The sequence below is a fragment of the Pseudorasbora parva genome, chromosome 9 (assembly GCF_024679245.1).
Source record: "Pseudorasbora parva isolate DD20220531a chromosome 9, ASM2467924v1, whole genome shotgun sequence".
NCBI lineage: Eukaryota > Metazoa > Chordata > Actinopteri > Cypriniformes > Gobionidae > Pseudorasbora > Pseudorasbora parva.
The window spans coordinates 6,189,684-6,214,927 of record NC_090180.1 but is presented as its reverse complement, the minus strand read 5'-3'; the positions used below and the strand labels follow the sequence as shown (position 1 = coordinate 6,214,927).

At 37.2% G+C, this 25,244-nt stretch overlaps 2 protein-coding genes across 5 annotated transcripts; one reads left to right on the top strand and one right to left on the bottom strand.

The window, feature by feature from the left end:
- The first annotated feature begins 4,943 nt into the window (after positions 1-4,943).
- Positions 4,944-14,172, top strand: dnajb6a (DnaJ heat shock protein family (Hsp40) member B6a). 4 transcript variants are annotated; one of them, XR_010907814.1, is made up of 11 exons: positions 4,944-5,147; positions 7,383-7,468; positions 8,057-8,166; positions 9,294-9,350; positions 9,488-9,598; positions 9,718-9,882; positions 10,196-10,370; positions 11,577-11,647; positions 13,172-13,315; positions 13,401-13,539; positions 14,040-14,172. XR_010907814.1 is itself a non-coding variant. In XM_067453648.1 (10 exons), exons 2-10 carry the CDS (start codon positions 7,401-7,403, stop codon positions 13,466-13,468), a joined length of 969 nt encoding a protein of 322 aa, XP_067309749.1. In that variant the 5' UTR covers positions 4,950-5,196; positions 7,383-7,400; the 3' UTR covers positions 13,469-13,752. The 4 variants fall into 4 exon arrangements, 2 of the variants coding, with proteins under 2 accessions (XP_067309749.1, XP_067309751.1); XR_010907813.1 differs by having other exon boundaries at positions 4,950-5,196; XM_067453648.1 differs by lacking the exon at positions 14,040-14,172 and having other exon boundaries at positions 4,950-5,196; positions 13,401-13,752.
- On the bottom strand, positions 13,559-25,244 carry trpa1a (transient receptor potential cation channel, subfamily A, member 1a). Its single transcript, XM_067453647.1, has 27 exons — positions 25,140-25,244; positions 24,446-24,596; positions 24,186-24,361; positions 23,547-23,654; positions 21,934-22,042; positions 21,694-21,839; positions 21,483-21,619; positions 21,352-21,400; positions 21,162-21,261; positions 19,981-20,081; positions 19,627-19,796; positions 19,337-19,501; positions 19,052-19,166; positions 18,144-18,310; positions 17,973-18,063; positions 17,830-17,889; positions 17,664-17,762; positions 17,503-17,573; positions 17,264-17,417; positions 17,071-17,160; positions 16,090-16,259; positions 15,853-15,982; positions 15,570-15,752; positions 15,421-15,489; positions 15,220-15,324; positions 14,973-15,082; positions 13,559-14,231 (listed from the first exon to the last, which is right to left on the bottom strand). The coding sequence occupies exons 1-27, from the start codon at positions 25,239-25,241 to the stop codon at positions 14,015-14,017; spliced, it is 3,345 nt and encodes a 1,114-aa protein (XP_067309748.1). The 5' UTR covers positions 25,242-25,244; the 3' UTR covers positions 13,559-14,014.

Below are 25,244 nucleotides of genomic sequence, written 5' to 3'. Positions count from 1 at the left end.
AAATTCCCATTGACTTCAATGCAGTATTACGGTTTAAAATGCTAATGCTATAATTTAAGAATGCACTAGTGTATCATTACAAAACTCGGTATGTGTCTTCCGCTCTATGTCCCGAAGATATTCAAAAAGTTTCGGGGCAGCGCCACCTTGTGCTCAAAAGTTGTAATAAAATGTACAAAAATGCTAATAACTTTTGATTAAATTAGCCTATTGTAATGAGACTGGTCATAATACATTCATTGGCTCATGCCGAGAAGATAGATACCAATTTTGCCATATTTTGCAAACATATCTGTGCTCCATCTTGTTATTTGTTAAAAATCTACTTTTTCAAACTCATCCTAGACCGTTTGTCCGATTTTCACCAAAATTGATCCGTATCGTCTTCAGACCATGCTGACAAATAGTTATGGATTTCGGATTGATAGACAAAACAGTTTTCATATACCACTGCAACAGAGTTGAGCCATGATGCAAAAATTACTCTTGAGGCTGTATCTCTGCAATGCTTTGACATATTGACACCAAACTTTGCATGTGTCATTGTCATCTCAATCTGACTAAACCACATCAGTTTCGTAACAGTGACACCTATTGGTCGAAAGTGATAAACCATTAAACCATTATTATTGACTGTATTTAAAATTTGACTGCTATTTTGCCTAAAATCAACTTAATAGGTCCTTAATGGCTCATTGTTGCAGTTGGCTTGAGACTTCCAGCCATGCTGGCATGTCTTGTCTTCTTCTTTGCGCTTGGCCCCGATAATGGCTGCTTGCAGCTATATTTATTATTCTGCTTCTTCTTCTTCTTCTTCTTCTTTTTCTTCTTCCGCCATAGGAGTCTCTGGCAGCCCATAGAACCGTATGGTAAAAAGTTGTGAAATTTGGCACACTCATAGAGGCCAGTCTGAGCTGTCACTATAGCAAATTTGGTGCCTCTAACTCAATCCCTCTAGCGCCACCACCTGTCCAAAGTTTCACTCATATTTATGCTTATAACTTTTGACCCCTAAGGGCTAGAAACAAAATTCTTTTTTCATCGGATTCCTTGGCTCAAGCCGATTCGATTTCACCCTATGATGTCATTTTCCGGTATGCAAATTTTCCCGCCATTTTGAATTTTCTGAAAAACCTACTTTTTCGAACTCCTCCTAGGCCGTTGCTCCGATTTTCACGAAAATTGAAACAGATCATCTTCAGAGCATGTTGACAAAAAGTTATGGAATTCAAGTTGATTCGTCCAATCGTTTTCAATAAACGCACAAACAAATTTTACGTGGAGGTTGCAAAAACACACTAAAGGCTATATCTCCGCAACGCTTTATCGTATTCAAACCAACCTTGGTACATGTCATCACAAGCATGACTTGAAGCAACATGCAGCGTTTCGGCGCAGCGCCACCTACCTGTCCGGAGATACGAAAAATGCCTATTTTGGCTTATAACTTCTGAACCGTTTATCCAAAAATCATAAAATTGGTCTCATTAGATTCAGGGCGTCATGCCGAGTCGACTGATATCCAATTTTACCATGTCGGCCATTTTGGATGTCGGCCATTTTGAATTATGTGCAAAAATGCTGTATTTTATGAACGCATGAACAGATTGTTATGAAACTTGGTATGGGTCATCACCACGATGCCCTGAAGTAGCCTGAGAAGTTTCGAAACAGCGCCACCTAGTGGAGAATTTTTTTTTTCAAACGCTTATAACTTTGGGTGTGGTTGACATATTTTGATGGGAGTGTGTTTTTTGGTCTCCTGAATCCTTGCCGACTCCAACGATACCAGACTTGCCAGGTTTCGGCATATGGTTTGCGCAGAGTTGTAATTTAGTGCTTAAAAAACATTTGCTGATATCTTCGAAACCGCTAGTCCGATCGAGACGAAACCAGCCTCAGAAGTTCGGAAACATAGGTCGATAGCTATATGCTAATGCCCAAATCTCAAAATATTGATAGTAAGGGGTAGTAAAATCCAATCAAAGTCAGGTGTCAGTCATTTTTTACGTGTTTTTTCATATAAATGTCTATAACTCCAAAACAAAATGAAATATTTTCACCAAACTTGACACACATATGTATGGGCTCACTACGAGGACACATAAAAAAATTGGTGGGATTGTGCCTCTTGGTGGCGCTATAATAAAACAAAACATGAAATTCCCATTGACTTCAATGCAGTATTACGGTTTAAAATGCTAATGCTATAATTTAAGAATGCACTAGTGTATCATTACAAAACTCGGTATGTGTCTTCCGCTCTATGTCCCGAAGATATTCAAAAAGTTTCGGGGCAGCGCCACCTTGTGGTCAAAAGTTGTAATAAAATGTACAAAAATGCTAATAACTTTTGATTAAATTAGCCTATTGTAATGAGACTGGTCATAATACATTCATTGGCTCATGCCGAGAAGATAGATACCAATTTTGCCATATTTTGCAAACATATCTGTGCTCCATCTTGTTATTTGTTAAAAATCTACTTTTTCAAACTCATCCTAGACCGTTTGTCCGATTTTCACCAAAATTGATCCGTATCGTCTTCAGACCATGCTGACAAATACTTATGGATTTCGGATTGATAGACAAAACAGTTTTCATATACCACTGCAACAGAGTTGAGCCATGATGCAAAAATTACTCTTGAGGCTGTATCTCTGCAATGCTTTGACATATTGACACCAAACTTTGCATGTGTCATTGTCATCTCAATCTGACTAAACCACATCAGTTTCGTAACAGTGACACCTATTGGTCGAAAGTGATAAACCATTAAACCATTATTATTGACTGTATTTAAAATTTGACTGCTATTTTGCCTAAAATCAACTTAATAGGTCCTTAATGGCTCATTGTTGCAGTTGGCTTGAGACTTCCAGCCATGCTGGCATGTCTTGTCTTCTTCTTTGCGCTTGGCCCCGATAATGGCTGCTTGCAGCTATATTTATTATTATTATTGTTTTAAGATCACGGCAGAACCACAGCGCATCTGATCATGTGACTGGCACATTGGAAGTTAGATATTCGCAAATGTAAGGTCCCTAAAGTTACATAATAGGCTAGCCTACATTGGTACAGCATTTGAATAGAATTACACATAAAATGATGTGTAAAGTGTTCATCTGGGTGTCGGGTATGCTGCACACCTTTTTGATTTTTGATAATTAATAATAGACTTAGATATAAACTGTAAAATCACATCACAATGAATATGTATTTCACAGGCTCATACACAAAATATGCTAGATTTAAATGCCATAGCTGACAGACCAATGATGAGAATATTGCTTGAGAATTAAATTTACACCAAAAAAACAAAAAAAAATATTCAGACAAGTAACGGTTGGGGTTTCTCTCTCTAGATTAAAGAGCTTTACACACAACCTATCAGAGCTAAATAGGTTTTGCATAAACCTGCTAGCAATGACCTGCTATTTAATGACATTTAATGAATGTCATGTTATACATTTCATGTTGACTTGATTTGGGTATGAGTGGTCATTGCCATAGCTATAGCCACAGTGGCTGTTGAGCTAAAAAGTGAATGTCAAGGTCTGTATATTTTGCTGAAGATCATTGTCTCAGAAGTCTGTTCGGAGATACCTTTGTGCGCAAACGTTGCCTACAAAGTCTGAAAAGGCACAAAGGCAACACCAATATATTCATTGTTTGTATTTTTATTTAAAGGTATTAATTATGGTATTAAAACTGTAAAAAAACAAAAAAACAAAGGTCTATAAAGTAGGCTAATCAATTTTATTATTTGTGAATTACATGAATCGTGTAGGCCTAAATAATAGCATTTCAATTGCAAAAAAAAGTTGAGTAATTTGCATCACTGGATACTGTTGGTTGTTGAACATTTCTATCATAAAAAAAAGTTGTCAAATATTGCATGTTTAGTTACCATGCGCACTCACTATTAAAATAAAAGCATTGCATTAGTATTCACAGTTATCTTCTTCATGCCTTTTTTATTTTTTAGAATCAAACCAGCTTAAAAAATTTAGCTTAACTTTTTAAAGGTGGTTACGTCCCTTCCTGTTATTCCTTGTGCTAGATTACAATTGTCATTTTTAACACATTTGCACACATTTATGTTTATCATTCGTATGATGATCATCATCATGACTTTGTTATTATAATGTATAATATACAATATACAATATATTGACACTGTGACGTATTTTGTTTGCCTAAATCTCATCAACACGTAAAGCTCTGCTATGGACGATTTGCAATAAAATAATATATGTGGGGGAGGGGGTACTATGTTTGGTTTACTATGTGGATACCAACATTCTTTGAAATGTCATCTTTGTGTTCAGCAGAAGAAAGAAATCCAGGTTTGGAACACTTAAGGTTGTGTAAATAACGGTAAATAATGCCATACAGTAATGTTCATTTTTGGGGGGACTATCCCTTTAATGTATAATAATGTCTCAATTGAACTCTGTGCACCTGCGAAGCTCAATGCAACGACAAGCCAGCAGAGGGACCCAGTGTGCCTTTCGACAATTAATCGCTGGATTATAATAACACAAATAATAATTATTATAATAATACAGAATACGAGATAAAAAGCATTTTATATCAGCTTTCCATGAGTTCAAGTAATTTATCGTTTATGTGTGTGTGACCACGTGGACTCTGGTTTGTTGTTTTTGGAAATGGCTTGTTTAATTCACTTTTTTTTGTTTAAGATGCTATTAATGTAATTGATATATGCTGTAAAGTGCTTTCATTGTGTGTGTGTGTGTGTGTGTGTGTGTGTGTGTGTGTGTGTGTGTGTGTGTGTGAGAGAGAGAGAGAGAGAGAGAGAGAGAGAGAGAGAGAGAGAGAGAGAGAGAGAGAGAGAGAGAGAGAGAGAGAGAGAGAGAGAGAGAGAGTTTATTATTGCACAATGTTGTTGGACAACTCCTTTACGATAGGATATGAAATACAGCAACAATAATCTTCAGTATTTTTATTCCAGCGGACGAAAGAGCACTTTATCCAAATAGCTAGAGCCAAAGGTGCAAATGCTTTGAATACCTCAAACAGGACGTGACGTCAAATCCTCGCAAAATACCAGACGATTCGTGTTGTTTCCGGACGCTTCGTTCCTTGTCACATCAGCTCGATACATCGTCCCACAGACTGAGGTCAGTCGACCAAAAACAGAGCACCTGCCTCTGGCAGTTAAAACACAAGGTAGGTTAAGCGTTCAATATGTTTTCCAGGCTTACATGAGAGCTTTTCTTAACGAGATAAATATGATTAATTCCGGCTCGCCAGCTCATAGCCTTGTTGCTAGCTGGCTAGCTCATCTAAAAGATGACAAGGTTGCCAGGTTGAAACACGAACAACAGCCAGGTATATCGTTGTTCTGACGTTTTGGTCTGCTGAAAGTGTGGGTAAAAACACATTAACATTTTAATTAGTAATAAAGAGAGCATTAAGGGGATATGTTAATACTATTGTCCGTGGTTGGCTAGCTTGTTGACATAGCGTAGCTTTAAAGAGAGAGTTCACCCAAACATGAACAGTCTTTGTTCGTTTAATCGCCTTCATTTTTTCCCTAACCTGGATGATGTTATTTCTTCTGTGAAACATGAAAGGAGACACTTTTCAGAATGATGCCCCCATTCACTATTGACCTGCATTGCATCTTTTGTTCATGTAGTCAAATTGAATGGTCACCTATCACTTAAGAAATAAAGTCGTACAGGTTTGGAACAACATGAAAGCCAGTATATTTTTATTTTTTTTGAAGGTAAACTATACATATCTACTACATGTATTGGGTGTGTTATAGTAGTTGTCTATTTGCATTGCATCAAAATATACTGCTTATTTTCATAAATATATGTTTTATAATTTTGATAGCAGCTCTGTCTCTTACTTTGCACATGTATCCTTACCAGCTCTTAAAAGTCAAAACTGTTTCCTTGATGGTTTATTTGTGAGAAAACAAACCCATCTAGCCATTCAGTTATTGCCCCAAGGTGTTTGTCATACATAAATGAGATCTGAGCTCTATTCTGGTTCAAAATAGTGGCATGGCATCACATGCTGCTGTCTCGGATTTGAATTGAAAACAGCCTGGTAGTGTCAGGCGCTGCTGTGAGGAATTGTTACTGGCCTAATGTGGGCCTGTCAAAATCAAAATTCAATCGAGTGCTACTTTATTATTTGTATAGACTCATGCTCACTAGATGGTTTCCACCAAGCATTTATTCAATTATTGATTGTTTTTTTTATATTACTAAGAGATCAAAATTAATTCAGCATTATAGAAATCTATTGTATTTATTTACTGTAACACACAGGATGTCAAATTGAAGTTAAAATTTTTTTCCTAATGTCATCATGTTATGTGTTAACTGTAAATAGAGACAAGTTATCGTGGTTGATATTCAGAAAACACCATTCAGTTGTCACTTTAAGCTACTTTCATTTTGTTTTTAGACAACTTGATCACATTTTCTGTCATGAACAATTACAGGGAATTGTGAAAATCTGAGCATCCTGAAATATGTGTAAATTTAGTCTGAGAAATAATTTTTTGAAAGTTGATTTTGCCTTTAAGAGAGAATATAAATGAAAATAGTTTGGTTTTGTATCATATAGGACACATCTGCTTTTATGGAGAGGGAGCAAAACCTATGCAGTTCAATACAACACAATGAAATTGTGCTTTAATTGTAGTAAATGTTCCTCTTGAAACATGAGTAATAATATAAAAGCTATTCTTATGTTCGCAACCCTTAAAGATTTCACAGCAAAAAGTCACATATACCATAGCCTGAAGGTAGACATTTTTACAATTATGGTAAATGGCTAAGAAGTACTTAAAGTAAGTGTGAGTGTGGCCAAAACTGGTACTACAATCCTTTTCAAATGACTGTAGAGCGGTGTATCCCCCTCCCCCTGACTCAAGGTTGCCAGATAGGCTGCAGGAACGTTTGTAGCTGCAGCTGTGGTAACCAGAGCAGATCTGGCAACCCGTATGCCGAAACAATACTGACTTTGTGATTGGTAGATAGGTGGAGGGTGGAGCTTCAGGCCAAAACACAACATGTCAACATCAGCTGAGGGCTGCAACAACAACTTTTACATGACAATATCCTGGCAGGACTACTGTTGTCAGTGATATAAATATTTGAAATTTGATTTCTTAATGTCTAGTGACATATCAGGGCCATTTTATGATTAATTGAAATACATTTCTTACATACAACTATCAATCAGCGGGAAAAGGCATGTTGAAGATTGTGTACATCAGGTTTTTCAGTAAAGTTTTAATTGTGTTGATAATTGATAATAGGCTGTAGATATGCATAAAATGTGTACTAATTATTATTATTTTGTTGTTTTACCTCCCAATTGTTTGCCAGCCATTGTAGTTTGTGGCCATGGATGATGACTATTACCTGGTTCTAGGAGTGCAGAAAAATGCATCTCCAGAAGACATCAAAAAAGCGTAAGCTTCATTTTTTCCTCAGTTTAGTCCTTTTTACATCCTTAACAATGCATGTTATTCAAGATTAGAGTAATTCAGCTTTAGAAAATAGTAGCACTTTTTTTCCAGTGGTGTTAAAGCTACACTGTGTGATATTTTCCCCCATCTAGCGGTGAAAAGGTATATGACCATCCAGTGAATATTAGTTTCTCTTCCTCTCAATTCCGATTTCGTTTTAACTCTTAACAAGATTAACATGGCAATCCCCCTCTTTACATTCAACGCGGTGCCATCGAGTGTTAAAACGCGAAAGGCGAAGCTTGAATTTATGGGTATGTCCCTCTTTGGCTAATGTACTTTCAAGATGGAGGGACAACATGGCGACCGGCATTCGAACCCCTCACCCGTATGCATTTTCAATGGCATATTATAAACTTACGAGAATACTTTATTACTTGAAAGAAGTAAATATACATTAATGAGCACATATATTTTTGAAAGAACTAAGTGTTTTTAGCTAAGAATAAACTAAAAAAGTTGCACAGTGTAGCTTTAAATATGATAATTTCCCTGGCTAGGCTCATTTGTCATGCTGTATTTCCCTTGCAGTTACAGGAAACTAGCTCTGAGGTGGCATCCAGATAAGAACCCAGATAATAAGGAGGAGGCAGAGAAAAAGTTTAAGGAGCTTTCAGAGGCGTATGAAGTCCTGTCTGATGGTAAGTTTTAACATTCACCAGACTAAATTAGGGTTCAACAGTAAGGGTTGTTCAGGGCACGTGAGAGAGGTCCAGGATCTAATCATAATGTTGACAAACAGTGACATGTGATACAATGGCCAAAGACTGTTCACAATGTCCATAATAGATCAAAAGTTCTGTTCTTGTGAAACTCAGCATCTAAATTTCATGTTTGTTTGTTTTTTATTATCCTTTAGGGCACTATGTTGCTGTAAAACATGGCTCTTCTAATTCAGTCCTAGAGGACCAGTGTCCCGCGGCATTTAGCTCTAACCCTAACCAAACGCACCAGAATAAGCCAATTAGACTGGTGGGTTAAATTGGGACTGGTACTAAAGTCTGGAGAAAACATGCCCTCCAACACTGGGTATGGAGAGCCCTGATGTGTCATTTACAGCTATAAAGTCTAGTTAAAAGTAAATAAATTCTTAATATAAAAATGTAAAAAAATAAATAATTTTTAAAAACACATTTGGATAATTAAATCAAAGTCAAATAAAAGATCCTATAATAAAATGAAAATTTAAATAACAATAAATATGCTTTGGATGTGGCATTTTATTAAAAATATTTAGTTTTGTGTTAGCTTTAAAAAAAGGTTTGTCCACACAGATGGTGAAAATGTATTATCACCCTACTGTCTGTGCTAACAGTATGCTGGGAATTTTTTAATTTTAGTTAAACGTGACAGCTGATTACACAGATTGTCTAAAATTGCGTTCAAAGCAAACATGTAAAACATTCCCTGTGCTGTTATAAACCTCCCAGCCTTATCAGCCTTGCACAGACTCTGCACTATTGAGACACTCCTTCAGAAGGAGGCGTTGTGTTCAGAGGTTTGCACTGCCGTTCTTTATGGCAGACTTTACTCAAATTCTGACTAATGACTCATGATACTGCACCAACTGCGCAGTGTGTCCCACTCTGAGATTTCCAGGTGTGAATCAGGTCTGGGGCACGAGTATTATAATTACTATATTATGAACAACTGCTGTGCAATAATAATAATCTGTTTGGTCTCTCTCATTTTATGTTGGCATTTTCTGCTCTACTATGAGTTGGTGAACAAAACATAGTTGCTTAACTCTTGGTTTACTCTCCTTCAGCAAACAAGAGGAACTTATACGATCGCTATGGAAAGGAAGGCTTAACACCAGGTGGAGGTAAATTACATCCTACAGTAATTTGGACTTACATTTATGCATTTAGCAGACTTCTTAAATAAATGCATATAAATAATATGCCAATATGGTGTCAGTGTACTATCTTTAAACCTGTCACTTTTTTATCATTTGGGCAGGAGGAGGAAGAGGGCACTATAATGGCAACCACTTTGGATTCACATTCCGCAATCCAGAAGATGTCTTCAGGGAATTCTTTGGTGGACAAGATCCATTTGCAGACTTCTTTGGTGAGTTTGTATTACATTGCTGTTTTTTTGTGAGTATTTATTGGTGGAGCAGTTTTTTTGGCAGTTCTTTAAATGCTACAAGCAAGTGATCTTTGTTTTCTCTCTATTTTTATTTTTAGGTGGTGATCCATTTGGAAATGACTTCTTTGGTGGCGGTCGGCGGCATCACCACCACCACCAGCAGCAGCAGCGGGGTATGAGCAGGAGTCGGACAGGAGGGTCCTTCTTTGGAGGCTTTGGAGGATTCCCACCTTTTGGCGCAGGGTTTTCATCTTTTGATTCAGGTCAGATTTGGAAAAAATGTCCTCTCTTCATTTACAAATATTTTCAATTGAGGCAAAAGTGCAAATGCAAACAAGGCTGCTGTAAATTAAAACCAAAGCCAGGCAAATCAAACATCAGGGTTAATAAAATCCTGCCACAGGCTTTTATATATTTACAATCACATTCATGTGCATCAGGACAAAAATTTAAATGTTATTTCTTTTAAATGTTTTTCTGGCGCCATTAAACACTTTTCCTTAGCATTTTGTGCAGATGATTTGCTGACTAACATAAATAGTATGGATACAATTTTGTATTTATTTTTAACTGTAGGTTTCACACCTTTTGGGCATATGGGCGGAGGAGGCTTTACTTCCTTCTCTTCAACTTCATTTGGTGGAGGGGGAGGAGGAGGAGGTGGCGGAGGTGGAGGCGGAGGCATGGGCAGCTTCCGCTCCGTGTCAACCTCCACTAAATTCATCAATGGGAGGAAAATCACTACAAAGAGGTAGGCACCTTTGAGATTATGCATTTGAGATAAGAAAAAAAGCATCCAAACATCTACATAAGCAACATAGCCTGAAACAACATTTCAAATGATTAGGGTTGGGAATCAAAAATCGCTCATTGTCATTGTTAATCAAAGAACAAAAGAAAAAAAAAGCACTTGCTTGACTGAATAACTTTTGTAACTTTAATAAGGATTACCGTATTTTCCGGACTATAAGTTGCACTTTTTTTCATAGTTTGGCTGGTCCTGCGACCTACAGTCAGGTGCGACTTATATATCAAATTTAATTCATACTGACTGACAAGAATAAACATTTAGCTACGTCTACAGCTGTGAGAGGCTGCTCTATGCTGCTCCTGTAGTCTACCCCTGAAAAAATTAACTGAAAACAGAAGAGAAAAAAAACTGTTAACTGAAATATTAACTTAAAGACAACAAATGAGAGACTGAACACAAAACAAAAATGCCCCCCCATAAAGAAAATCCTGCAATTCTGCAAATTACAAACTGCATGTAGTAAAATATGCAGCGGAGAACGATTCACACAGCGTTTGTCTGGCACGGCTGAGCCTCTCCCAGCAGAGAGTTCAAGCATCTGTGGACTCGTTCCTCCAGCTCTGGCCATCTTGCTTTCAGTCTGCGATTAGCTTTCTATGTTTTCTTCGTTATAGGTAAAGTAACCTCTGCTTTTCGCCAGTCCCTCAAGTTTCTCTCTCACTCCAAACTTTCTTTCTGCTGCTCGGTTAGGCACAGTGAGCGGGCGCGAGCTTCGCACTGCTTCTGCCCTAATGCGACTTATAGTCCAGTGCGACTTATATTTGTTTTTTTCCTCTTCATTATGCATTTTTTGACTGATGCGACTCATACTCTGGAGCGACTTATAGTCTAGAAAATATATATATATTATAAAGGGAAGACTATGCAGTGTTATTTTCTGTACCAGACTGTTTACTTTTATTTAATAACTTCTGCAATTTGTATAAGTTAGACTAGTAGTTTTTGCTTGTGTAAGTTTTCTTTAGGCTGCATATTTTTGTTCATGGTATTCAGCTGAAACAATGTTTGTTAAAAAAAAAAAAAGACAAAATAAGCAAAAAAAACTGAATTGATAAGAATTGCAATCGCTAAAATTCAAACGATACCCAACCCTATAAATAATTATCTCCTATAATTCATAGATGTGCTATTTAATTGTTTCTGTAGAATCGTCGAGAATGGACAGGAACGGGTAGAAGTGGAAGAAGATGGACAGTTAAAATCTCTAACCATAAATGGTAAGGAACAGCTCCTGCGATTGGAACACAAGTAAGATAATGGAGCCCTTTCAGCACAAACTTGAGCTCAAACAATGTTAGTACTGTCGTTCAGATGTCTGTACATTGCGTTTTTTTGCTTGTTTATTGTGTTTCCCCCCCCTTTTATAATTTTTTAGACTGAACAATTTTTTGGTTTATATATTTATATATGGGGACTGTCAGTATTTTGCGCAGGATGCGTGTAATTTTCCTTTTATTTGGGACCATAATGTGAGATTATTTTTTTCTTTCCATTAGCACTTTGTGTTGCAGTGTTCTCATGATTGCACATTGCCTTTTGAATAGTGCTTTGGGCTAAAAGGAAAAGAGAATTGTGCTTTGTGCATGACTTTACCAACTGAGTGTGGATTTGGAGTGTGTAACTTACTGTTCAAACCTTATGGCAACTTGTCTAATTTGTTTGTTAAACATTTGTAAATGCTGGTAGAGTGCTAGATCTATTGTACTGATATGCAATTTCTATTATTTTTAATTACTGAAATGTTTTTTTCCCCTCATTGTTGCATGTAAGAACACAAATGTTGTTTATAGTTGTAATGTTATTACTAAATAACCTGATGAGAACCGGAGTTAATAATATAACTGATTTATGACCATTTAAGGAACTTTGTGTACTTTGTAAAATAATTTGAACCTAAATAAATGAGTTTCATCCTTTTTGGGGATGTGGCAGCTCTGCAGTGTATGTAGTTTTGCTTTAACTGAGAGTGATCTTTGATTTTCTTCCAAATCCAATCATTAAGGGAGCGTGTTGCAGCTTGTTTGCTCAAACTAACACTCTTTTATAACAAAAAATATGATTCGATTCTTCTACTTTTTCTACTTTAGTGATAATAATGTTAACCTAAACTCAGTTATGGGACTTAAATTTATCAAATATGTTCCAAAAAGAAACTGCGGACGGGGCAATTTGTCGTAAATTATTAAGCCATTCACAAATGTTATGATAGTACAGAGTAAGGTAATGTACATTCTGAAATGAGAACATGAAAGAAATTAACTTTCTAACTCATTTGAATGTACATTAATAAACTTTGCTATAATTCAGTTATTAATTAATATTATTACTCAAAAGTCATCAGTGAAAGTGAGTTCTTCAAAAAAATATGTTGTAAAGAGTTTGACAACTTTTGTTATATTAGGGATAGTTACCAATTAAAGTTGTCTTGAATTCTCTATTATGTGTAAGAACATTTCTTAGCTCAGCCCTTTATTGCCTTTCCTCGATGCCTTCCGCCTGCCAAATGAAGCTGGCCGCAGTGCTACCAGAATGCATGGCTAACAAAACTAACAAGTTTTGTGATCTTGTTTTATGCTCTCTAAATGCATCTCTACCTCTGGATGTCAGAGGTATGGTATGCATAATGCAGAATTATCATCATCAAAACAGTTTTGGTAAAAACTGACTGGTAATAGATTAAAGGCAGATATTATTACACTTATTAAATTAGTTTCTAAACTAAACCGCACCCCTCTCTCTAGGAAGAGCCCAGGAGATAGGCATGCTGGAGGGTCACAGACAGAGGAAGGAGCTCCCTGACTCCTCTTCCTCCTCCTCCTCCTCCTCCTCACACTCTGCAAGGCAGTCAGCTCAGAGAGAGGAGCAAAATAAAACTGCAGGCAAAGGTCAGAAGCCCATTTCATATTTCGTGTCAGATTCCTGGAGCTCGAGGATATGCTTGTGATACTTAAAAGTTATGTATCTCAACAGAGCAAACTGGAGTCAAGAGGAAGAGAATGACGGTGAAGGGCGAGACCAAAAAGGCCAAAGAGTCCTAAATTTGTCGCTGCATGTGAACTCGTAGTACTGATAATCTGACATACTGTAGCTGTGGATATTCTGTGTTGAGGTTGGAAAAAACTCTAGCGTTTTTTTCTCTCCGTTTTTTTATTTGTTTTTATTTGTTGTTGTTTTTGGATGCAAAGTTACAATTTAAATATATTTTTTCAATTTCTTTTCTGCCGCTACTAATCAATTATTACAAACATTAAATGATCACTGCTCTGAAGAACCTTGACTGATACCCAAATAAAAAAAAAAGGATGAATAGTTTTAATGCAAATATGTGCAAGTGAGCATTTCTTATTCGCATGATCCACACTATTTATTAATGATTGAACACCGTTTACATTGCTTTTTCAGTGATAAAACAGGTTTTACCTTTGGTTGAATTTATAGAAATAATGACCCAATGTAGACACAATGCTAGATGCTTGGTATTTGGTTTTAGCCTTGATTGTTGTACAAAAGCAAGCTCATACTGAGAAATATTAGCTGTCATCACAGTGAGTAAATACAACAATTCCATTGAAACAATGTTGTGTTCATGACGTTTTTATGAAACTGCAGACTCCCTTCCTTCTGGCGGTCACTGCCCTGAGCAGCGGACCCCATTTGCTCCTGGAGAGGAGCTTCTCTTTCAGCTCCTGAAAGATCGGGGGTCCGTCATGGTCTTCGGCCTCTGAGCTGATCTCCATCTTCTGCACTACGAGCTTTAGCAGGTTATGTTGTTTTTCCATAGTCTCAGACATCTCCTTTAACCTGAGAAATTTCACATCACATGGTTTAATTCAGAACTTGAATGCATTGACTTAGGTTTGGCTAAAGAAATTCAGTTAATTAGTGTAGTCAAGACCCAAGACCAAGATCGCCTGATTAACGATGACTTCTTATTTATTGATTATATGATTATATTTATTGATTAAAAATAAGACACTGTATAGAAATGTTACCAATCAAAATAAATAATTATCAAAAAAATCATTTGCACAGCAGATGTGGTATAGAAGATGCATCCGAATTGGTTAATTACAAATGCATAAATAACGTTGAGAATAAAATATTGAATGTTTATATAAAAGCAATATCATGTTTGCAGTCATGCTCAAATTTTTGAAACCAGCTCCTTTGCTCTCGTGATATTGTTTAAATATATCACGTTATAATATACAAATCCAAATCTCAAGTACGAATATCTTGGAATTTGTGGGCATTTGACACACTCCCTCATTAATTTCTGGACTGACATAATAAATAGATAAAATTAGAAAGTTATTGATTGCAGCTGAAACAGCAAGTTTTACATCCAATCACATTAATTATGTTAATAAATAAATCAGACAATGCACTAGTAAATTAGTAATATCTCAGCAGTTGTGGTCTTGAAACAAAATCCAGTGTCCTCTAAGTCCGAGACAAACCTAAGACCTTCAAAAAATTGTCTTAAAAGTATTAAAAACACTACAGTTAAGCGTTGATTTTTATTTGTCTGATTGGTGTTACCTGTATTTCTGCTTGGTTAGCTCCCGTTCCAGTGGAGTTAACTGGTGGAAGGTAGGACTGAGACGGGTCCTGGACTTCCTCACCTCATTCCCAGCGAAAAACCATCTTTTCTGCGCTCAAGCACATTAAATCAGCTTTAATGGCTGGCGGAAATTGCATTCACCAAGGTGAAATTACTGCACAATTATCAGATTTGTTTTGCACTTTGAAACATCAATATAATCTTATCATTATCATGTTGTCAGACCTTCCCATTGAAGCATCTGTTGGGGAATTCTCTGATGGAGACCTGGTCCACCCGCTTCATGAACCAATAGGGAAGCCTCTCCTCCAGATTAGTGTGAAGATCAATCTATGGAGTAGATTGACAGTAAACCATTGTTTTTCGGGAGAAATGATTTATTGTTTTTAATAGGACACAATATCAGCGGGGTTTGTGTGGAATCACCTGCATTGCAATCCTCTTCAAACATGCGTTCGTCTGAACCTCTGCTATGTCACCAACAGCCAAACCAATCTAAACTCAAAATACATGAGTTTCAAAAGACATACTGGACTGTTGTTTTATATTTTATTCAGATTTTGTTTTGGACTTACCAGAAGGTTCATGAGAAGAATAGGCACAAGTAAGACGAACCAAATAAAAATGGCCAATGTCAGGTTTGGAAAAGGAAGGTCCCCATGCAGGTACGGTTTCAGGAAATTGTCCTGGTAGTTGATTTCTCCAACCATCATGACAAAGGTCTGCAGCAGTGACAGGAACATCCTCCCAAAATGTTGCTGTAAAATAAATTCATCTAGTTTTAATAAAACCAGGTTACATAATTTGTAATATTACTTGTTTTTACGTTTAACTATCATTTATGAACGCTCCTCGTACCTGTTCAATCATCAAGGCATAGAAGGACAAAGCAAATCCCAATATCAAGTAGAAGAACAACACGATAATGCTCAGCAGAGTCCGTGAGATCTCCCGAAACATTACCACATAAATGCCAATCCGTTCAAACCTACAGCCGATGAGAGAATACAGATGGTAAGTCCTTAAAATGTTATGAAATGCTTCTGTTACATAATTCTGTTCTGTGGCTGTATTCACTGTCATCCGGCCCAATACCGCTGGAGATAGAGGAGAAGATTTATCCAGGAGGCCAGAGCTGCCAGTGCTCCAGCCTGCCAGTGCCAGGAACTCTTCGTATTCATCAGCAACGGCACCACGAACAGCAGAGAACAGATGGCAGCGGACCAGTCCATGTAGTTCGAAAGATCTCGCAAATAATTCAACCGCTTCCAAAAGCAAGCCACAGGTAAAATGATTAGGTACAGGACGCAAATCTTATCAAAGGGATAAAATGAAGAGATTTAAATAGTCAGAGAAGTCAAAGGAAGATGAGTCTCCTCAAAATATATGTTAGGGTATATTGTATTATATTTTTACTGTTTTATTTTTAATGCGTTAGCCCAGTCGAGTCTGAGAGTCAATTAGAGTTAATATCCAAATAATGCAGCATCATTTGCCTTAGTCCAAAATGGAAAAAGGAGCTAAATGAAATTTGCCTTTTTTCACGTAACATAACCAATCATTCATTTACATGTAACCAGTCAAGAAAATCCTCTTTAAGTAAATTCCACTTTATTGCGACAACAGGTGAAAAGAAACTTTCACATCTTGCCATGTGAAAATCTAGCAATGAGATTGCGAATCTCAACAATACACGTTAACACGTAGATTAAACTTGAGAGCTATATATATGAATTTACCATAATGATATGGAGTATGCAATTCTAGGCGTTCACAAAGGTGAGTGTTAAATGAAATAAAGCTCTCTATTTATAAATAATTGTCAATAATCTGTATACAGTAATGATGCAAGTTTAAAACGCTTTATTAATTTCAAAATCACCTGTGCACAGGATAAAAATGATAATAAAAATCAATTTGGCTGCAAGCATTTATCGGTTTGATCAGTATTTATCTACATATGAGCCTTCCTGATGGATTCCATAACAGGCTGCAACTGTGTAGGACCATTTATTTATGTATTTATTTGGCTAAATATAGGTAAGGTTGGCAATATTAAGAGCATCGTAAACAAACCTGTTGAAACATTTGCAGGATCTCTTTCCCAACCGCATACATGTTCATAGCAAGAACCAGGAGCATGCATGTTGTTATTACATAGGATTGCTGTGTAAATTAAAGAGAATTTTCAGTTTTGTTTTCTTGATGTATACAGTATCACAACATCCTAAACCTTTTTTTTGAATAAATTGTCTTAGCTTTATTGTACCTTGTACAGGGAAGTGCAGACCATGTTGACCGATGTGACATTTCTTGCCGTGACCAATGTGGGCTTCAGGTTTACAATGAGATACGTTAGAGGAAACACCCCCAGCGCATACACAGTCATGTTGAGCAGATGTGCTTTGATCCCGTAGGCATTCCTGTCGGGGAAAAAAAGGTTCCAAAAGCTCAGGCTGTTGAGACATCAAAAATGGCCAATTCAGGTTTCAGCAATTGTTAACTCACCATTTCATCTCCAAATATTTCTTGCAGACTGGATGCGTCAGCAAGCTGACTCGATTAAAATTCACCATAGCCTGTAGAGGAGACTTTTTCTGAACATGCCCATTCACAATTAACAATAAAGTAGAAAGAAAAGAAAAGAAAAAAGATATATATAGACCTACATTTAGTGCACTTAGAGGTTTGTAGGTGGTGTCTTTTTCCATGCCAGCTTTTTTAAGGTTTTGCAGTGGATGCTGAAGCCACCTGAAGTTGTACTCAATCTGGTGAACATACAGGGTGTTAGGTGAAGAAGATACTTTAGCACATTCAATACCAAAGGAAACTTACATAGTAATCGGTGCTGTTCACATCTTCCTCTGATTCCCTTATGCACGTGTCTAGAAGATGCTGGGGAGATTACATTGCTTCGCTGATTAGTGTTAAACCTTTCATTTAAATGCCAGGCAGTAAAACAGTAAAAAAAAACTCACTTTAAAGGACTCTGGAAGAAACTCGATCATGTCCATGACAATGCAGCGCTTAGTTGAGTTTGGTTTGTACGACGTCATCGCCTCTACACATCTGCATTCAACAAAGACGAGATAAATGAAGAAACTAGAAAAGACATTACTATAACATTTATAAAAAATAGCCAAGCTGACCTGTCACTTTCAATCACAGTGTTGGTGACCTCCTTCCTCCCATTATGTACAGCCTCATGCAAGAAAGAGGCATCATTCTTATTGAGGATGATCTTAGCCCCTTTGTATAACAGAAGTCTTACTGCTGCCACGTGACCTGCTCTAGCAGCCAGATGCAGTGCTGTGTTCTGAAAGAGATCAGTGTTCAGAGAAACACGGTCAATAATACATGTAAGTGTTCCCAAAATAGGCATATGTTCAGGGTCGGTAAGATTTTTAGAATGTATTTTATTTCTGTGATGACAAAGCTGAATTTTCAGAAGCCATTACTCCATTTACTTGATCCTCCAGAAATAAAAATGGACAAACCAAATACTACAATATTCTGAAATTCATTCAAATGTTTTGATTCAGTCTCATTCACTACTACTAAAAAAATATATATTTTTAAAAATGCGTAATTTTTAAGCAAATGCCTCAGATATTTGGACCCCAATGTACCCTGCGTAAATTTTTAGCGGCATCTAGTGGTGAGGTTGTGAATTGCAACCATCTACTACTGCTCACCCCTGCCTTTCAAAGCACGTAGAGAAGCTATGGGGGCCGACACCGGACAAAAAGTTTGTCTGAGACAGCAGAGTGACTAGCGCTCTGTAGAGAAGTTTGTCCTTTTAGGGCTACTGTAACATGGCCCAAATGGCGACTTCACTGTAAGGGGACCCGCAGTGTATGGAGATAGAAATGGCCCATTCTCTAAGGTAAAACAACATAACAGTTCATTATGTAAGGTCTTATACGCCATTAAAAACATAGTTATGTATATTATATTGCATTTCTGTCAATATATCCTCATAAATACTGCATACTGCACCTGTAAAAAAAAAAATCAAGTTGTGCCATAAGTGTTTTAGCAAATTAAACAGACATACCCCATCTCCATCGGTTTTGTTCAGAAGTTTAATGTTAGACGTCAGCAAAGTGTCCATGGTCTGTGTGTATCCTTCCGATGCAGCATGATGCAGACATGACCATCCTCTATAGTCACTAAACAAACATATACACGTCTCCTTTAGGATTCTAGGAGTTTGACGTTGTCATTAGGATCATGTTGAAATTGTGTTAAGCAGGGTTGTTTTCGCTAATCAATGATCAGTGGTTGTTTCTTGAACTCGATTTTACTCTGGACAGACAGTGAATTGTGTAATTACGTGTACCTGTGAAACAGCGCCCCCTTGCGTAGCAGAAGCTCCACTACTTTAACGTGCCCTCCTCGAGAGGCCAGATGCAGAGGTGTCAGTCCTTTCTCATCGCCCTCATTCAGCAGTCTGGTGTCTGTCACCATCTCCAGGATCCTGTGGCATGTGTTGATCCTCCCAAATCTCAACAAATACAAAAAATAATGCACATAACTATTATTAAGTATAATGGGCTGCTGTATGTAAATGCAGCTTTCCTTCAATTTGTTGAGAAGATTGACTCTTCTTCACAATGACAACAGACTTACTCGGCCGCAAAATGAAGTGCAGATTTCTTCTGTTTACACTTTTGGTCCAGCGAGACCTCTAATCCCAGCATGTTCTTCACAGACTCTGGTATTCCCAGTCTACAGGCGTAATGAAGAGGAGTACAGCCCTCAGTGTCCTCGTCATTCAGGAGCTCTTTAACGCTCTCGTGCTGTGGATAAACCAAAAGAGCCTTTGGGTGAACTCCACACAGTCTTCTAGTTTTAGCTCTTTTTAGTGACACTAACAGTAGATGGCAGCAGTGACTTTTCCTTTAGGATCTCTAGAAGGAAGCTGTGGGAACAAGAACTACAGTGAAAGATGGGTACAGTCTCTTAAAGCCCTGTACGCTTTACCTGCAGTACCTCTGTGGGCAGGTTTTTCAGACCCCTGGGCTGCAGGATGGCCAGATGCAGAAAGTTGCATCCAGATTTGTCCTTTTTCTTCAGATCAGCCCCTACAAAAACAAACAGATTCATCAGTTTGTGAGTATTATTCTTATTTAGATTATTATAATAAATAATATTGTAAGACAGTGTTTCTAAACCAGAGGCCGGGCCCCACTATTAGATCTCAGCAAACATCCAATGGGGCCTAGTAGATTACTTACAAAGTTTTAAAATAAGATAAAAACAATAAGCTAAACAAATATAAATCAAGACATTTCTTTAATTGACCCCCACATTTCTGGAATTTTACATTTGAATTATTTGAGTTATTTTAACATCCTTATAATTTCTGTAAATTAAAAAGAAAAGGTAAGGCCTTGGAATATTGTTGTCTACTTGGAGTCGGAAAGGGAAAAATGAGAACCACTGTTATAACACATAAAATATGCTAATCATTTTTAGGTTTGGGTTAAAAATACAGATTTCTCAATTTTAATTGACTCTCATTTTGATGAACTCATTTGATGATTGATAAATACCAAAAATTAATATTTTTATCTATGCTGTTTTCGTTGATGAATGAAAAAACTTTGTATCCACTAAATTGCAATAACATTTGTACTTTGATATGAAACAAAGTCTCACCTTTCAAATTCTGTCCAATTTGTTACAAAATTCAAACAAATACCATTTTGCCACTTTTTAATGTGGCATGACAGATCGTTGTAGCCTCATGTCAAGCAAAACGGCAAACAAATCATCTTGTTCGCTTTACTAGTTGCAGTTAGAGCACAAAATAAACATAAATGAAAATCAGAAGATATGTTGAAGAATCGATACAACTTACCAAAATCTGTATCATGTCTCATGCACTCAATGAGTGTTTCAACCGTGGAAAGATGTCAATTAAACGATACATATACAAATAATAATATACAAATCAGTTCATTTTAACAGCATTTACCATTTAATATTTCACAGCATTATTTGACAGTTGACATTAATTTACCATTTACTGTATTGATACAAATCCAATTAATCGATGATTTCGATTTCATGATCGAAATCATGAGATTTGTACCCTTATTATTATCAATATTACTTTTATAATTAAATATTATTAATATTCATTTATTAAGATGACCTACCATGGGAGAGGAGCAGATTGACAGTTCTCCATGCTCCGCAACTTGTTGCCAAAAGAAGTGGAGAATGACCTTTGCAGTCGACAAAGTCAATGTTAGCACCCTGGAACAATAATATCTGGCTTTACAGTAACGGTCAGGAAATCAGGTGTAAGCATATAGTTTGTTAATTTAACAACTGCAGTTGCCATACCTGTGATATAAGGTACTCGGAGAGTTCAAAGTGATCAAAAATCGCTGCTCTGCAAATGAAAAATAAAGATATTAGTTATGAGCGTTTGTTTAGACTTGTTTAGTCTTGTTTAGTCTGTGAAGCTGAAGTACTTATGTAGAGGTGTCTGGTTGGCCCCATCAGTGATGTTGATAAGGTCACACACTTTATGGTAAGACGAGAGCATGACTTTAACAACCTCAATGGCACCTTGACTACACGCAAAGTGGAGAGCAGTGGATTTATCACACTGGAAAGAGAAAAATACGTTACACATAAAATGTTGTAAATTGATTGTTTTTTTATGACAAGATCCTCTTTAACCTGCTGCTGATCAATTTTTGCTCCATATGCAATGCAGAGTTTAATGATGTCGAGATTCCCTCCACGGACAGCCAGGTGGAGTGGACTGCTGCAAGATTTATCCACATAGTTTATGTGGGTGTCAATGGACAGACCGACTTCTTCTCCTGTGAAAAATTATAAATACAAGACACTTGATTTGATTTATTTAGGCTCAAAGTACTAATATAATGTTTCAGGTTCAGTGATACAGCATCTCACCTTTCAGAAGAATGACCTCCATGGATTTCTTAGCTCCAGAAAAAGCAGCAGCATGAATTGGAAAAAGTCCAAGTTTGTTCTGATGGCAGAACTTCGCACCATGTTTGTACTGGAGGAGAGAGGTTACATTACAATGATTGTGTGTAAAATAATATTGTATGATTTTATATTTATTATTAAATTAAAGTGCCCTTATTATGTTTTTTCAAATACTCCCCCTTTCATGCTGTGTGTAATGCAGCGGTTTGCGAATATAAATGTTCAACAAAGTTGTAAAGTCAAATAAAGTTATTGTCTCCCAAAAGGAAGAATCGACTCTGAACCACGAGTTGTCCGTGATTTCGAATCCCACTGCCTCATGGTCTATGTCACTAGAAATTACATATCAATATGCCCGCCTATGTTGTGTTATCTACGGAGCCCCTAAAGTACGGAGCCCCTAAAGGGATGTGGTGGAGGATTTTTTTTAGGTGGGGAGGTATTTTTTTTCTCTAAACCTTTTGCGTTCCCTCGCAAAGACATTTGCATTCCCTCGCAAAACTTTGCATTCCCACGCAAATATCTTTGCGAGGGAACGCAAAGTTTTGTGTTTTATATAATATATATATATATATATATATATATATATATATATATATATATTTTTTTTTTTTTTTTTTTTTTTTAGCCTACCAGGTGTCTACATAGTTTTGTGTTTTATGGTGTGTAGCTACGTTTAGGGCTAACCAACTAACTCACTAAAGTACTTCTGCTCATCAGCTGTGGGCCACTATTACCTGCAATTGTGTCTATTAATGCAGATTTTTGTCATTCTTACAACTTTTGGAATAAAAGATGGAGCAAGATTTGTTTTACAAATGTGTATGTTACATCAGTCATTCACGTTAGCGTTCAGCTAACATATGTGCTGTTGTATTTATACAGTTCCCGCATGTGCACCGCAATACATTAGAAACATACACATGGGCTTGTTGATGGATGTACACTTGTTAAAGCCGATGGTGAGGATGGAATTACAGTTGCAACATCTCATAATGACGCCCGGCTCAAGTCATCCTTGCAGTGGAGCTTCGGGTTGAATAACTAGTTCTTCCAATGTTTCATCATCGGACAGGCGTTTGAATTGATATGGTCAAATCGGCATTATCGTTACTGTCTTTACACTGTGTATAATTGCTGAGGATTGAGGAAGCCTCCTGAGCTGAAATTCTGTTATGGTAATGGCCCTTTAGCTTCTGACAAGCTCTGAACAATCACCAATCACAACAGACTGGGCCGCCTGGCCAATCAGAGCAGAGTAAACTCTTGAGAGGGATTTAGAAAGACTGATTCATCCGACTTGTTTGAGAATCATTGAAATTATGGTGATGTGCAATGTATATTATGAGAAAATTAAAGGTTTTTTTGTCCTGTGATGCATGTTGTAAACATATTGTAGGAGATTTTAAATAGCATAATAATGGCACTTTAAATGAAACACAATGGTGGGTGGACAGATTTGAGGCATGCTAGGTTTGTACGTACAATTAATATATTTCTATTAAATTAAATGATTGAATTAATAGAAACTGAAGTATTCACCCACCATTGATTTAAAATCAAAATCAACTTACCAATATGACCAGAGCCTCATGGTTATCCAAAGAAGCAGCTAAAATGACAGGGGTGTTTCCCAGGTCCCCTTCCAGGTTCACATCAGTCTGTTTATGTGAGACAAGTTGCTATGTAAACCCAAAAGAATCATCATGTTAGTTACATGGAGATGATGTTTCTTCCAATGAAAAACACAACTATAAGCTTAAAGGAACTGTATGTAAGAAATGTATTTCAATTAATCATAAAATGGCCCTGATATGTCACTAGACATTAAGAAGTCATGTTCATTTCAAATACTTATATCACTGACAACAGTAGTCCGGCCAGGATATTGTCATTTAAAAGTTGTTGTTGCAGCCCTCAACTGATGTTGACATGTTGTGTTTTGGCCTGAAGCTCCGCCCTCCGCCCTCCGCCCTCCGCCCTCCGCCCTCCGCCCTCCACCTATCGGCCAATCACAAAGTCAGTAGTGTTTCCGGGTTGCCAGCTCTGCTCTGGTTACCACAGCTGCAGCTACAAACTTTCCTGCTGGATTCTGCAGCCAATCTGGCAACCTCCAGTCAGGGTGAGGGAGAAAGGGGATACACCTGACGTACTAGTTTTGGCCACAATCTTACATAGACTTCCTTTAAGTGTTTGGAGATCTTATGTCTTACCTCTATCACAAAATTTTTACCCAGGCTGACTGCCATATGTAGCGGTGACTGCTGGCTGTTATTTAGGATGTTAGGATCTGCTCCCAGAGTCAGCAGCACAGAGCAGCTCCCCGGCTGGTCCTTCTGCACGGCCCAGTGAAGAGGTGTGTTCCCCTCCTCGTCCCTGGCATTGAGCTCTGCAGTCAACAATTATTTATTTTATTTACAGCAACAGATATTTTGCCATTAATTCAAACTGAAAATAAATGTTTAATGTTTACCTTGCTGTCCGATGGCCTGCGTAATAAGTCTGATGATGCGGAAGTATCCTTTGGATGAGGCGTAGTGCAGCGGGCTGGCTCCGGTGTGGTCGCGTATGTCCAAATACTTGGAGTGCTTCTCCAGAGCAACTGCGTTTCCTTGCTTAGCCCACTGAAACAAACAGAGTTGAACATTCAGTCATGAGGAACATTAGACCACCTGCACAAGCTGTCTTCTCACAATGCTATACAAAAGGGGAAACTAAACTGAAATGCATGGCACAGAATATTCACTTTCTGAAAAGTTATGAAATATTTTGTGACATTTTATGTATGCACTATACCATTAAAAATGTTGAGGTAAATAAAAGAAGTTCAGCAAGAACACAATAAATAGCTAAAAGAATCTTTAGATTTCTTTTAAGAAGAAATGTATTAACCAGCACAGAATTTTTTCCTGAGCAGAATGATTTCTGAAGGATCATGTGACACTGAAGACTAGAACGGCTGCTGAAAATTCAGCTTTGCCATCAGAGAAATAAATTACATTTAAAAAAATATTAAAATAGAAGTCTAGAAGAATAAAATAATAAAATTTGTATCATTTTTAAATCAAATAATTGCAGCTTTGTTGAGGCATTCAAAAATATTATTTCTTTTATAGACATTACAAAAGCTTGCAGAATAAATGAGTGAATTTAGATAAGCGGAGTACCTCAAACACATTTGCAGATATCTGGTTGCTCTCGTCCCCATCCATCACACTGTCGAATGACTGCTGTCTAGATTTCGACTCTGTTTTGGAGATGTGTGTCATTTC